At 43.4% G+C, this 15,657-nt stretch overlaps 1 protein-coding gene across 1 annotated transcript in view; it reads right to left on the bottom strand.

The window, feature by feature from the left end:
• Nucleotides 1–2,058: 2,058 nt before the first annotated feature.
• LOC306749749 (insulin-like growth factor 2 mRNA-binding protein 1) overlaps nt 2,059–15,657 on the bottom strand; it is a gene marked incomplete at both ends in the record, with an annotated part of 42,708 nt that continues 29,109 nt past the window's right edge. The window contains 13 exons of the mRNA XM_079233071.1: nt 2,059–2,214; nt 3,655–3,768; nt 3,920–4,051; nt 4,149–4,223; nt 4,902–5,018; nt 5,213–5,335; nt 5,474–5,609; nt 6,204–6,326; nt 7,614–7,748; nt 8,721–9,011; nt 10,132–10,195; nt 10,577–10,628; nt 14,577–14,625. Coding sequence (XP_079089197.1) covers nt 2,059–2,214; nt 3,655–3,768; nt 3,920–4,051; nt 4,149–4,223; nt 4,902–5,018; nt 5,213–5,335; nt 5,474–5,609; nt 6,204–6,326; nt 7,614–7,748; nt 8,721–9,011; nt 10,132–10,195; nt 10,577–10,628; nt 14,577–14,625 — 1,567 coding nt within the window. The remainder of the gene's footprint in view (nt 2,215–3,654; nt 3,769–3,919; nt 4,052–4,148; nt 4,224–4,901; nt 5,019–5,212; nt 5,336–5,473; nt 5,610–6,203; nt 6,327–7,613; nt 7,749–8,720; nt 9,012–10,131; nt 10,196–10,576; nt 10,629–14,576; nt 14,626–15,657) is intronic.

Below are 15,657 nucleotides of genomic sequence, written 5' to 3'. Positions count from 1 at the left end.
CAAATACCTAAAAAAAAATACTTCTTTTTAAAAAAATAAAAAATATTCAGGATTATTCAGCTCTTTCTTTTTTTCATCTCATATAAAACACCAGCAAGAAACAAAAACAAAAAAGTTAGGAATACTGAGGTAACTTTACCCTGAGGTAGGTTTCTTTTTCATTTCGTTCTCTAATCTGTTCTAATCTTGGCGAGAGAGTCCAGGCGTAGACCCCGCCCCTCATTATCATACGGTCGGGGTCTGGAAGCTCCGCCCACAGGCCTTTGGCAGATTGGGAGAGAGAACGAGGAAGCCGCCGCCCACTTTCGGTCTGATTTTACCTTCTCTGAGCTTAAGGCAAGGAGCTTTTGGAAGACTTTGCTTTTTGGTTCCGAGGCCAGTCTCAAACATTCTTTTTATAATAGTAATAATAATAATAACACAAAATAATAATAATAATACAAGCATTTAGAGGCCTCGTTTGTCCGAATGGACAAAGATACCTCTAATGCAGGGATGGTCTCAATGACCCCAGCTCCTCTGAGGAGAACGCCATCCTGTCCGAGACCGGCCTCGAGTGTCCAGCGCCGGAAAGAAGCCGATGAGCCTCGTCTGTCCGGCACCGCACGACTTTATTGGTACGAAAAGAAAAAACCCTCACGCCTGACTCGCTTCGCTGCCTTTGATACATTCACCCGAGGGGCCGGGCTAACTCACATATCATATATATACAATATATATAAAATATGCCGTTTAAGGTGCGGGGCCGCTAGCCAGCTAGCATAGCCGCCGGCTGTGTTTTTACTAACGGTCTCCCGCGTGTGTGTGAGCTGAGCCGCTGCAATAGAACTGCAGGACCAGCTGCGACCGCCGCTCCCCTGACTGTCTCCTACTGCGCCTTCCGCCACACGGCTAAATCGTGGAAAGGGAACCTCGGTGCCCCCCCAGCCCACAGCCCCGTTGTAGGCTACATTATGCTACATGTCATAGACGAGGGACTGGGGAAATGTACAGAAGACCCCTTGTTTCTTCTTCTTCTCTCTCTTAAAAAGGCAAGGCGGCCAGACGCAGCATTTCTTAACATTTACATGAAGATTATATATTTACAACCTCATATTTTCCTCCTTCTGAACTCTCCGCTATTCGGAGAGGTCTTTTTTTTTTTTTTTTAAAGAGCAGTGTTAACATCTGCGGCCCCTCTTCTAGACTTTCATTGGCTGGGGAAGTTATAGCGGTTTCCCTGCTCCCTCTCCCGGCTCTGCCTCACTGCATTCTATCGATAATAGCTCTGAATAAAACATTTCTATACATATATCTCTATGTTTAAAAAACCACCCTTAAAATATAGGACTAACTGCAGATGGCGGGAGAGGTCTGTAGGGGACGACGGATGAAGGAACTGCTAGCGTGTCACCCTGCTAGCTGCTAGCGTGTCACCCTGCTAGCGGGTCACCCTGCTAGCTGCTAGCGGGTCACCCTGCTAGCTGCTAGCGTGTCACCCTGCTAGCGTGTCACCCTGCTAGCTGCCAGCAGGTCACCCTGCTAGCGTGTCACCCTGCTAGCTGCTAGCGGGTCACCCTGCTAGCGTGTCACCCTGCTAGCATGTCTCCGCGGTGCACGTGGACGGGTGTTAGACCCGCCCCATGCCGGGTCTGTTCAAGCTGCAGCGGGCGAGGAGCCGGCTGCAGCCCTGCCGAGGCACACTAGGAGGACGCAGCACCCTCCGTCTCTCCATCCCTCCTTTCCTTCATCCCTCCATCCTCACTCAGTCTCTCTTCTGGCCTGGCATCTGGTTTCTGTTCTCACGTTTCGTTTTATCTTAATCCTCTTTTTTTGTATTATTACTTTTTTAAATTCATTTCATCTTTTGATTTGAATCATCTTCTCTCTAAATGCCGATCTTTCTCTCCGGCTGTCGGGCGTACTCCCTCCCTCTTAATGTCTCTCCCTGTCTATCGCTGGGTCTGTGTGTCGCTTTCCTGCATCCGTCTGTCGGTCAGTCAGTCTCTCCGTCCGTCTGTCCGTGTTTGCGTCTGTCCGTCTGTCAGTCGGTCTCTCCGTCGGGCGGCAGGGGAACCCTCACTTCCTGCGCGGCTGTTGGTCCTGGCTCAGTCCCTGCGTGGGGCTGCCCATCTCCGTGAAGCCCTGGGGGTTAGGGCTGGGGCCCGAGCCCATACCGCCTTTCTGGGGCTGCTTGACCTGGGTCAGGATGTCCCGGATCTTTCTCTGAGCCAACTGGAGGACAGAAGACAGATGGCAATGGTTGGTGGCAAGATGAAAGCTAAATAAATACACAAAGATGGTGACGAGCTGGTGAACATAGTGAAGCATTTAGCAGCTACAGAGACAGATCAGGGTTCAGACACATTCTGACCAATGGATTCCATGACTTTTCCATGACTTTAAACCAAATTTCCATGACCAAACATTTTGTAAAATCTGGGTGTAAACAGTAAAAAGTGAGTAAATGTAGTATTTAAACTAACAATGAGAATACAAAGCATACAGTAAACATTACATGACACAAATGAATGAGACAATAGTTTGTTTAAAAGAATAAACATTTATATAGATGCATCTTTCCTTTAAAAGCATATTCATTATTTCAAACTCAGTGTAAATAAACGGGATTTGGGATTTTTTTTTTTTCAAGGACTTTTCTAGGCCTGGAAATAACCATTTTAAAATTCCAGGACTTTTCCTGGTTGTCCATGACCATAAGAACCCTTCAGATATTTCCATGAGGAGGAGGTGGTGAAGATCAAACCGGAGCTTAAGGGAGACTGATGACCGGAAGAAACGAGTCTCAAAATCAATGCTTACGTTGCTAATCAACTTTAAAAGGTGCCGGTGTGTCAGTGCGGCGTTAACAGCTTGTTACAAGAGGCCAAGGAAATCAATTAATGCAAGTTTAAGATGGAGAATGTGTCATGTGTAAGTAAGGTTGACAGGAAGACTTAGTTGAGTATCACCTGCATAAAAGTTAAATCATGATCCATTGCATGCTAATTCTGTGATATGAGAAGCATATAAATAGAGAAAAGGATGGGGCCCAGAATCGACACTTGAGGAACACCGAGGAAATTAAGCTATCAGTTACCAGAAACTCAATACCAGTGACCACATGGAAAGTGACCACATGGCATCCGTCTCTGATAAACACAATGGTTTTTTTCCATGGTAGCTAAGCTAGTGGTGCTAGGCGTGATTACAGATGAACCCTTTGCGACATAGCGAGCACAGCCTGTTGGGACATCGTGTTCAACTGTATTTTACCTGAATTACTTTTGCGGAGTTGCATTTGATAAGTTATAGTAACTGGCTGCAGTGTTAAATGTGCAACGTGCCACTGATTAACCATTAGCGCCAGCTGTCAATGATGTCAACTGCCAACATGTCAAATGTCCACAGGGTTTTACATGTTAATGCTGGCAAGAAGTGGTAACTGTGGCAAGAGCAATTTGACAACAATAGGAATTCATAGGTTTGTGAATACTTAAATATATATATAGATCCTATAGATGTCAATGCATTTTCACGTTTGCGTTGTCCTTTCGATGCGTTGCCGGTCCGATGCATAGGATAGCCATATGCTTCGGATCAAATCGGTCATGAACTCTTGAATGAAGTGATAAGGTAAAGCTTAATGACAGAGCCAGAGAGTAGTAGGCGTACCTGGCTGGCGTAGAAATGGCCGTTGATCTTGACAATGACCTGGTCATTTTCATCAGGCGTCTGCTCCCTGGGGACCACCACCTCAGCTGCTGTCAGGTTCTGCAGCTCATTCACCTGAAGACACAAGTTCCTTTTATTTTCTTTACTTTGAGAGGAGGTAACGACCTCATGACAGAGCGTTGTGGTGTCGAGGACGATTCCCGCTGTGGCAGCCAGTGCATGTATGTGCGACGGGGCACTGTAGCGTGAGGTTCAGGAGGCTTACCGTCTTGCCCCCCTTGCCAATGACCCTTCCTGCGGCGGCGGCGGCCATCTTGATGTGAGTCTCCAGTTTGACTTCCTCCTTCGGCCCAAAGAAGTTCTCCTCCTTCAGTTTGCCGTAGATTCTGCCCTGAGCCTGCAGGCGGGAGAAGAGGGGGTTAAGGATCCTTTTTGATGTATATAAATAAACGGGGTGAAAATTAATCCGCTGGGCATGTCTTGCTAGTGTTTACCTTGAACTGAGCCTCTGGGGGTCCTGTCACAACCACCATCCTCATTTTGGAGTCTGGAGCTTCAGCTGGGGCGATCTGGAGGAAGGAAAGGGAAACACTTCACTGACCGACACATTCTCACCCCGACTGCTCAAATAGCCACACCTGGTCAGTGGCCCTAACCTCCAAGCGTCAGTTTCAGATGTGTAGGTGACTTGGTTTTTAGGTTGACTTGCACAACTAAATTACTTCGTGAGGTCTTTGGTGAAGATTGTGGATCGGGTCAAAATGTATAAATGTTTGAGCCTCGGCAAGGGTGTATTAGACGTATCGAGGTTGTGGGTTTGGTTTGAAAAGTGGCGGGACAAATATTGTTGAGCTTAGTCTTTGAAAATAGTGAGAAATCCTCTGGACAAACTAAGCCTATTTAACACTACAAGATAATGAATGTTGTATTTACATCTTTGCTGCCTTAACGTTTGATTCATAAAGTCATTAATTGTATTTCCAACGGTGAATTTAAATATACTTGAGGTCTAAGTATCTTTTCCAGTAGAGCCGGCTCTAGTGTCGTCTTTATGTAAATCAGAAAAAAGGAAGTAATCGGGGCATAAAAAACACAAAGCACTCGCTGCTGCTGCTGCTTTGAGCACACAGCAATGATTTAGGGTGACGATAATAATTATACAAGCATTTTAGGAACCTTGACCTTCGTAGTTTGACGATAAGCGGATACTTGAATGAAAGTCCTGGTGAGAAGTATTGAGATCTGACCTTGATGGAGGCCCCGGCGAAGCGGCTCAGCTGTTTGATGTGCTGTCCTTTCTTCCCGATGATGGCTCCCACTGCCTGTGCTGGGATGTAAACGTGGACCGTCTCCTGCTCTGGAGCCTGAACACACAAAGCAAAACACGTCAGCAGAAAAAAATGCCAATCTGTTAACAGGGAACTTCTGCACCATCAACCTGGGTCCTATTTTCCTACGTTTTTGTGTGCAAGTGACGAGTGGCGCCAAAAAACACATCAAACAAATGATAATCTGCACCGGCGTCTCTCAGGGGAATTTGCAGAGCAGCTGTTCTTACCCCGAAGCAACCGTAGGGGGCGTTACCGGACGCGTTTCCAGGTGGGGGTGGAGGCATGTTGGAGGAGGAAGGGAAAAGGCCCAGAGCTCCCAGGTTGAGCCCAGGGATCAGGTGAGTCTGTTGCTGAAGAGAAGGAGACTGCAGGTTAGAAACCACCTTGTGTGTGTGTGTGTGTGTGTGTGTGTGTGTTAAACAGTATGAAGCCCCAAAGTGTTCAACATCAAACGAATAAATGCATAATAATGAAGCGTGCGGACTCACATTCATCGCGGCGATGTCGTTCTCGTAGGCCTCTCTGACCTTCTTCATGACCTCCACCTCGGCGTTGGAGCAGGCTTCCAGAGAGCCTTTGACCGTGATGGTCCTCTCTGGATTGTACAGCGTCAGGTCCTGGAGGCTGCACACGGGACACAAGGGGAGCGGGAGCCGTTTATTTCCATGTGACCAGTTGCTGTGAAGCGTCTCTCAGTAACTTGATATATTTTTCTATCCAATAGATTACCTTATTATCCCAAAGAAAGAAAGATTAATCTTTGCTAAGCCCCGCCCTGCAGCTAATAGCACAGAGCCCACACTGTGACTAACGCTGTTCCTATAAGCCGGGATGGTCTTTAGTCACTGTAATAATAATACTTTACATTTATATAGTGCTTTTCCAAATGCTCAAAGACGCTTAAAAACTGTAACAATCGGCAAAAAGCAAAAGCAGCATATATAGACTAGCTTAGTGTAGCATTGAAGCAGTAAGGCAAGTTAATGATATGCTAACGTACACGGCTAACGTTAGCAACACGTTTTTTTTACGAAGCAACGGAAGGTTTTAGAAACCCGTATCTCCATCCAACCTCTCCGTTATAGCCGTCCGACCTCGGTCTGAACCGGCCGACGCTGCGCTACGATTGGCCAGTCTGTGTTCGAGAGGGCGGGACTTAGTGAAGGGTCCATTAGGTCTATGAAGCTCGGCGTGTGTGTGTGTGTGAGAGAGTCTTACGGGGAGATGGTGATCTTGGTGTCCGTGTCCTGCTCGACTTTTTTCAGGTTGCGTCCCTCCTTCCCGATCAGCCGTCCGACGAAGTTGTTGTGAGCCAGAATCTTGAGAGGAACCTCATCGGCACTGCAGACGGAAACAACGCCGGTTATTTGAGAGGAACATTTTCATCTCTTTAGCCGGCTTTCTCACAGACAAATAGAGCGGCTTCATTAAAAGGGAAACTGCCTCACATTGTGAATCACTACATCAACTCGACCTGATTGAGCATCGCTACCACTCAGTTTAGGCGTGTTAGGCTAGAAAAATAAAACACTAGATATCGTTGTGTCCTTAAATAAAATCCCTTTCATGGCGAGCCGTATTAACATTTATCGAATCACTCCGACCAGTAATCACCCTCCATAGTAGCGTTTCCCACTAGTCAGAATGTAATTAAAGGCTCCACAAAAGTCTCACGAGTAGAATATGTCTTTAAAATGATCGACAACTTTGATTAAACTATTACAAAATAAATGTAAGATACCTTTAAATCCTTAAAAAAATATATGTGACGGACCCTTTTACTTGACAATTGATAGCTGAACTGGATATGCATTATCAAAATCTGTAATTTAACTCTTCCTATCAGAAAGAACAGACAGGTTACTCCAGATAGATCATAGTGTCAGAGGTCTTACACAACAGAATTATGTATTTTTATACAAAACAAGTTGAATATGGTTCATATATTTTCTTAAAACATGCTCTACAAACAGCTCAACTGTTTTAAGGTAACTGTAGTAAAGACAACAATTAATTAATTAATTAAGATGCATTATTTAATATGATACTGAAAAACAAATCTAACTTAATAATTAATTGTTGTTTATATGTTGCATTTAATATTTCTTCCCCAATGTTTTATATATATATAACAATTGTACGGCCTCAAAACATGCTCGACCAAACGCTTGAATCCTCATTTAGTGACAAAGATAGGGATGCTATGATACTACATTTACAATTTATATGAAAAAATAAATAAAAATAAATCACTCTTAATATCATTTGATATTCCATGATATATTTGCTGATGTTTCAATATTTTAGATGTTTTCAAGCCAACTGTAAATATGGTAAATATCTAGAATAAATATGTGGGGGTAATACACGTTCTGGTAACAAACAATGCTAATGTATATGTTGACATATATTGGTATACTTTCTATTATTTTAATAATTACTAGCGTAATAACAATACAGCCTTTGTATTGTACTGTTAGCATGGAGCTATGTCTCAACCGTTTGTTAGAGGTCTGCATGAAAGAAAAAACTGTCGTTTTTTTCTTCAAACAAACATTGATTGTCATTCTTCTTATTGCCCCAAAGACATGCATGGCTTCTGTTCTTCGTGAGTCTGAGAGGACGTACGTCTTGGTGTCTTTGGCCTCCTGCTGCATGATGTCCAGAATCATGCGGCAGGCGGACGAGCAGCCATCGGGCGTGGAGTGGATGCTGATCGGCTTCTCGGCCGCGCCGGCATTCTCCTTGCGGTGAACGTCGATCCTGCAGTGAAGAACAGAAACTTTGTTAAGTCCCCGGGTTCGGCTCAGGACAGACTATCATTATAAATATATAATTATACTATTATTAGAATATCAGTTCTAAAAGCAAAGAACCGTTGCATGTGCTTGGAGTAAGTACAGATGCACAGGGAAACATTTTAACTAGTAGAACAAACATGAAACTTCCCCAGTTGATTATTAACAATAAGACAATCCTTTTTGTATCATAAGCTTTTCTGAAATGTTGTGTTTAAATATGCAAATGAGGCACCACTTATTGAATATGTGGTCATTTGCATACATTTTCAGAACAGAAATCTAAACAAAATGATTGGTTAATTTTGTCGACATATTAAAGTCAAAGTTTTTGACATAAATCAGAAAATACTGTCTTCAGACATACAAAAGGCCATTTCGGTCAAAAAAAGATATCACCATGAAACTGGCCGGTTGTAGTAAAATAAACACCTAAATGTGTATTTTGGATGTTTTCTTTCCACTAGTCTGAAAGAAGACGCGTTATGGACGCAAATTGTGGGATTTGTCTTTTATTTTTTTATTGCTAAATAAGTGCAGCTAGAGTAGAAATCCACTATTTCCCGAGTCAGCAATTTAATTCCGTTTGCATGTTTTTTTTTATGCTATGTTGTTATTAAGGGCAGGAAGGGACACATGCAGATAAAGATATTTGGTTCTTCTGTTACGCATGGTGTGGCTTTAGAGTCCAAGTTGTTTTTTCTAGGAACAAGAGCCACTTTGTGCGGGACGCAGCAGAGAACACAGCCTGTTTCTGCAGAAACCACAGTCCTCAGTGCTTTCCGGACCACTGGTTTCAACAGAAACTAAAGCAGCTGCTGGAGGTTCCTCAGTGAGAGCAGACCGAAGCTTTTATTTAGAAAACTCAGGCGCGACAGAACGCATCAGATACAGAGGAACGGCGCCCTGGTTCCCCGCGGCTGAACCCGACACTCACTTGCTCTGCGTCTGCTTGGTGATGTTGCGGATGGTGGCGCCTTCCTTGCCGATGATGGCGCCGACGTACTGCGTGGGCACCAGCAGCCGCAGGGGGATGTCCACGTGCGGCGGCTTGTGGGGCATGCCGGAGTTTGGGGAGCCGCTTCGGGGTCCGCCCCGGGGCCCGTAGCCACGCCGGCCGTTGTCGGGTCCGCGCGGACCCGCCTCCTGCTCGGAGTTCTCGTCGGGGATGTAGGAGACGCGCAGGGCGTTGTTCTCGAACTGGTACCCGTTCAGCTTCTGGATGGCTCTGGGGGGGACACGGAGCGTGAGCGTTGTGTTTTTCTAAGTAATGCGTACAGTTGTGTTAGTTATGAGCAGAAAACTAACAGCTACAGACACTTTTTTAAAAAGCAGATGTTATCAAAGCAAACAGGATCAAACCTGATGCGATAGATTTAACTAACAGGATGTTGAAATTTGTAAAATGCAGCTTACGCACATGTAAGTGTTGAATGTTTCCATTCTGCTGCCTAACAAATACTTTCTTTGATATTTTGCTCATACTTTGTCCTTTTTAATTAGACAGTTTTAATTAGAGTATTGTTATCGGGTGGTAATGCTACACTGATAAAAAGTCATTTGGATATTTTCCTTTTTTTCTCGATTATGAATTGCCAAGCCAAAATATTGAATTCACTGTTTAAAAGAATCGTGCCGATTCAGCTAATTATTTATCATTTAGAGTAACAAAAAATGTATTTTGTAATGTTGAAGCAATTCCATAATGTCCAGCGCACCTGACTTTCAACTGTTCATCCAACTAGATTTCTTAATCCTAAAAATATTCAAATGTATTACGTAACTATAAACGATCTTGTAACTGGTACTCAAGATATGTCTGGACAGACACTTTATCATGCTGCTATGCTTTTGTAGAACGTGACTTGTAAAAGTCATTTCATAGTGCGGTAATACTACACCTCCAGAGATCCCAGTACTTCTGGAGTTGAACGGTGTAGTTCCTTTAAATTACCAATAGGTGTCACAAGTGGAACTTGCTGAACATCTCAATGCTGTTATTTTGCTCTGACTTAAAACTTAATTAAAACAAAGACATTATAGTTTGAGGCACATTTTATTTTTTTGGTGATTGTAATGTTATTTTTGTAATTAGAACTTAAAAACATAAAATGCGTTTTTTGTCTGCACACATCTCAGGTAGGGTCACACTGGCACCAAAAAAGAAAAAATTATATCTTTTAACAGGGATAAATACATAAAAACTGAAATGTACTACACACTGAAGTATGTTGTATAATATTATTTAAAAATATTATTATCATAATAATTTTTTTGGACTGGAAAACCTCTATGGATAGAATGGATGAAAGAGAGAGGGCGTTAAAAAGAGGAAGAGAGGAACTTACTGCCTGGCGTGCTCCCTGGATGCATACGTGACGTTGACCACGGCGGTCTCACTTTCTGTGTTCACTGAGAGACGGAGAGGACAGACGGCGTGAGTTGGTTCATGGCGGTTAGGTCAGAGTGGCTTCTTCTGGTAGCTCCGGTGCATACTTTATGAAGTTCATCTTGGCTCATTTAGGCGACATGAGGTCGACATATTTGCTCTGATTGGAATCAGCGTCATTTATAGCAGGTGTGGGGTATTAATCACTTTTAAAATGAGACTATTATATTTTCACACTGTAGACCAGGCTGTGTCCCTCTTCACTGTGACAGAAAACCACTTGGGGGCAGCAAAGCACCTCAAATAAAACCACTCTTTCTATAAAAAAGGTCCCGTTTCTACTTCTAACATCAAAACGGGCCACTGTGTCGTTCACGGACCAGAGAGAAGCGCCGAGGTCTCACCTTGTTCACAGTTCTCTACGGTTCCACACTGAGCCAACAGACCATCCAGCACCTGGAACACAGAGAGGGAGAGAAGAAGAAGAACAGGGGTCAGACCAGGAGGGAAAGGACAGGTCAGGATACACCTGAGGCCAAAAGGCACATCAAGGTCGCACCAGAGGTCATCGTCTTCTCATGCAAGTGCAACGGATACAAAACACACACGGTCCAAATCGATGCGTGATGCTTTGATTTTCTTAAGGAAAGCCGACTGAATAAACTTCTGGACCATCACCGAAAAATGTGTACCCTTTACTAAAGATATTATTTGTTAGTTAGTTAATTAATTTCATCTAAAAAGGAAGAAATAGAATTAAAACTGATTATTATCATTATTGTGAGGAAGTTGCAGTTAATTTTCCCCAATGTGAAACATGAAAATAAATACTTTTCTTTTATACAAATGACAGATTCAGTACAATCCACATTAGTGCTTAAAGCTTAATTTACCAGCCTTTGATTTCTATTTCAGTCATTCGTTTGATTTTTATGGATACAAACCCATATTCATTCAAACCGTTGTATTTGTCCTTCAGTCAGACGCCTCAGTGTCAGGGTTCATACACATTCTGACCAATGGATTTCATGACTTTTCCATGACTTTAAACCAAATGCCCATGACCAAACATTTTGTGAAATCTCGGTGTAAACATGAAAAAGTGAGTAAATGTAGTATTTAAACTAACAATGAGAATACAAAGCATACAGTAAACCTTAAATGACTCAAATGAATGAGACAATAGTTTGATTAAAAGAATAAACATTTATATAGATGCCTGTTTGTATGCCTGCTTATATTCTGAGCGTCTTTCTTTTAAAAGCATATTCATTATTTCAAACTCAGCGTAAATGAACGTCATGAACACAACTTTTGGGATTTTATTTTTTCCAAGGACTTTTCCAGGCCTGGAAATAACCATTTTAAAATTCCATGACTTTTTCCAGGTTTTCCATGACCTCTCTAACCCTGAGTGTGGCCCCTGTCAAGTGAACGGTAATAACCTCATAAAATAAAGGACTGTATGTCTGCCCGACAGGGTGCGACCCTTTAAATTAGGACCCATGGCAAACAATTTAACAAATAGCTGAATCTATTTAAACTGCAAAGGTTGGATGTTTTGACACAATCTTAATACATTAAAAAAAAAAAATTATAGCACTAATAAAAAAAGAAAACAGCGATTTTAAATCATTAGGGACAAACCGATTGATTAAAAGGTCATAAAATATTCCAGGTGGCGGTTAGAGAGTTAATAGCAAACCCTTATCTATATTCAGAAATGATGACCGCACATATCTGGGATATCTCCCAAAAGAAGACTTTTGGGAGATTGCGTGTCACGGGGACAGTGGCACTAACACAGCCTTTTAAAACGCTGCCTGGCCCGAACCAAAGTGCAGCTGCAGTCTCAGGTCTGTGGCCTCGGGGGCCTTCAGCTCTGAAGAGCTCCTCAAAAGTGAAAGGTGTGAAGTGGAAAAGCGGCTCTTGAGTGATCGCGCGATGAATCACGCGCACGCTCGGGGCAGGGACAAGGACTTTAACCCGTTATTAGCATTGCTATTTACATAATCATTTGATTTGTGTGAAATCCTCCACGACTCCAGCAACATTACGTGGTGGTTTGGCACGGCTTCGCCACGTTTGTTGTATGTTGTTTTTTGAGGGTTGTTTGCAATGATCATCTGATGCTTACTTCTGATACAATACAGTTTGCTGACTATTCAAAAATAAAGTAAAAAATATCTATATATCTCCATCTATACATCTCAGTCGCTCTATATATCCATAGACATATCTCTCTGCTGTGACCTCTGACCTCATTAAAGGTTCAGAAACATGGAAGTGAAATGTTTCTGTCAGCTTTGCGGAGAGACGTCGCCCTCGTGTGGACACGAGCAGCGGAGAGGGGAGGAGGTCTGTCTCTCTCTCTCGCTTTCCAGAGGAGGCAGGGAGCGTGCCACACCCTCACAAAACAATAAGATGCGCACACATGCACACACACACACACACACACACACACACACACACACACACACACACACACACACACACACACACACACACACACACACACACACACACACACACACTATGTATGGAGCTTATTGATCTGCCCACATTCCCATCTTCTGCATTCAGTCGTGTTTGACGAATCAACAGATTAAAGTGAACAGAGCCGAGATGGAAGAGGAGCCAGTGGGAGGGAAACAACGGGGAGCCGCCGGCTCTTAACGCCAGGTGTCTTACAGCTTATTAAATGAAACGAATTGAGGTTCATCAGCAGAGAGCTAGATAGAGAGAGAATATTGAAGTATTTAAATGCTGCCGTCGTTGCTTGCGTATCTGCGCTGTGCATAAAGCCGCTGTGCCGCGTGCACAGAATGCATGTTTGGAGCTCAGAGGTTCCGCCTGTTCAAACCCTTTTAGCTTAATGTTTTATTAGTGTGTGCTGCAAAGCAGCTCTCAGCCACTCACTGACAAATGATCAGATTGTATTCTCAAAAATACACAGCATGTTCTCTTGTTACTTTACAAAGCCAGTGTTTTTTTTAAATATCTAAAACGTGCAGGAGAATTCCAATACATATAAAAACATAGTAATTTAAACCAAGCATCATTTTAATGGGCGTGTTATTCTGAATATCACGACACAGCAAAATATAGTGAATACATTGAATTTGGACTAGTGAGGGTCAGCAGAATATTTTTTATTGGTTAATAATTACTGCCAAGGTTATTTCCTCTCCTTTTGTTGTTGTTTTTTTACTCATTTAGGGGTCCGCGGATATATATATATTTTTTTTTTTAATACAATCAGAAGAAGTGCACCTCAAGTATGTCAAAAGATTCAGGATCCCTGATGGGAAGCCCTTCAAACTGGAGCAGCGGTTCCTGCACACACAGGAATGATCAGGGCACCCAATCAGCTTCTTGGTTAAATATTACTTTAGTTGGTATTAGACGTCCGGCTAAAGTGAGAAGATAACTGCAGCAATTACTCAAAGATCAATAGGCTGGAACCGTTATCCACGAGTTAATCAATACATGACTATTAGTTAATGTTCGATTCTAAAAGTCACTGGGATTCTGTTAGAATCGACCTGCAGCTTCCGCCGAAAGTCATGCGTTCCCACGCTGAGCTGGGGATTTTATTTTGGGTGTGAGCCATCAAATATGATGTAGGATTTGTGGTTCTTCACAGTCACGGTAAATATGACCCACACACACACACACACACACACGCGCGCGCGCACACACACACACACACACGCGCACAATCACAAGCTTCAAGTCAGCTTCCAAACCTCCAAGTATCAGAGACACGGTTCTAAAGGCGTAAGGGATAGCAATGAGACGCTTGATTGGTTTTGTTTTTTAGAGCCGGTACACAAGCCTGCAAACGCAACTAATTTCCCTAAATGTTTGGTAGGAATTCCCATCTTGTCACATACGTTTGGTCAGGACCCACTTTTAAAATATCACAATTTTCCCAAATGATGAGTTCCAGAACCAACGGTAAGATTCAATTATCACAGTTTTCACAGCTTTTTTTACAGCTTCTGGCTAGAATAAACTGTGTCGTTTTGGTGATTGTTTAAAGAAAACGTTCTTTTTCATCCCACCGGCAGGGTTTGGGGTTCAGAGGGTTAAGTCAGCGTTGACTTTTGGTTTCATGCGAGACGCGAATGACGATCTCCTGGATGAGAGTCCTGTGTGATCCATCCCGCTCGTCTTCCTCCCTACACAGGCTTTGTCCCTCTTTATACTACATCATGCTCTCGGCCTCTAATGTATTGTGTTCACATCAGAGCTAGTGATGCCTTGTGAGTCGGTATCGGACAGCGAGGGGCCGTGACAAAACGTCTGGATTTTAGCCCCAGCTGGAACGGGAAGTCACAGTAATAGACTGTAAATGATCTACAGCAAGAAGAAGAAAACAAACAGGAAATAGGAACTAACCTCCCACTGCAGGTGAGGTGGAATGTTTCTGATCTGCAGTTTCCTGGTCCTGTGGAGAGAAGAAGAATGCGGTGTTAGCGAGTTAAAACGTCTGCAAAACAAAGGGGCGTCTCAAACTGTTGGGAGATGAAGCCGAGGCCACAACGTGTTGGAGGGAGGAAGAGAGTCCGTTTGAAGGGACTTCTTTTGATACGAGTGCTACATCAAACAGGTATACATTGCACTTAACCTGGTATTTTTTTAAATGAAACTATACACTTCTTGCTAGAACAAAGATGCAGCAACTTCCACTAGCGACTAGAATTGCCTAGAGTCACCAGTGACCTTTGACGACCAAATTCAAATTACAAGTCCTTCCGAGGCCAAGTGGACGTTTAAGGATCAAGGACGTCCCGCAACGGTACGGATGTGAGGTCACAGTGACCTTGACCTTTGACCAACACGTACACAGATAATATAACAACATAATGCCTCCGGTCACGGCTGTCGCTGAGGCCTTGGAAACACAATTCTCTTCTTGAGAAAGACACCGTGGGCAAAACTGGACATCTTACTCGTTGCACTCTGGCATCGATAGTGACTAAAAAAATAAGAGCAGCACTTCAGAGATCAGGATCGTCTGCGGTTCCAACGACCCGTATCCAATTCGGAATATATTTGAAATAACAGTGGAATATTACAGGGATGCAAACACCTCTGTTGGTTTGTTCATCTACACCAATGACTAAATGTTCAATGGCAATTCAAACTCAACCTGAGGTTCGAACGCTACTTAGGAGACAAACCTTCCATTTACATTCTCACAGATGGAGCGGTTGAGTACGAGCAAATCGGGGGGCATTTCCGTCAATTCCATGTCTTTTTCTCTGGGAGAGAGATATACAGTTTATCCTGCATCTCCCCGTCGCCCATGAGGATCTGAATATCCCTCCACCATCTGTGCCGCCATTTTCTCTGAACCCAGATCAACTGCGCGAAAACGTCTTGTTCTTTGCTGCCTGTACGGATTCCAATTCTGACGGAACCACTTTAAACATCTCACAGGTAAAGTGGGTGGCGGGGCCACCGGATTTTCCGGTCT

Source organism: Taurulus bubalis, assembly GCF_910589615.1.
Source record: "Taurulus bubalis genome assembly, chromosome: 17".
Lineage (NCBI taxonomy): Eukaryota > Metazoa > Chordata > Actinopteri > Perciformes > Cottidae > Taurulus > Taurulus bubalis.
Note: the sequence above shows the minus strand (reverse complement) of the source record. Positions and strands in the feature narration are given on the sequence as shown.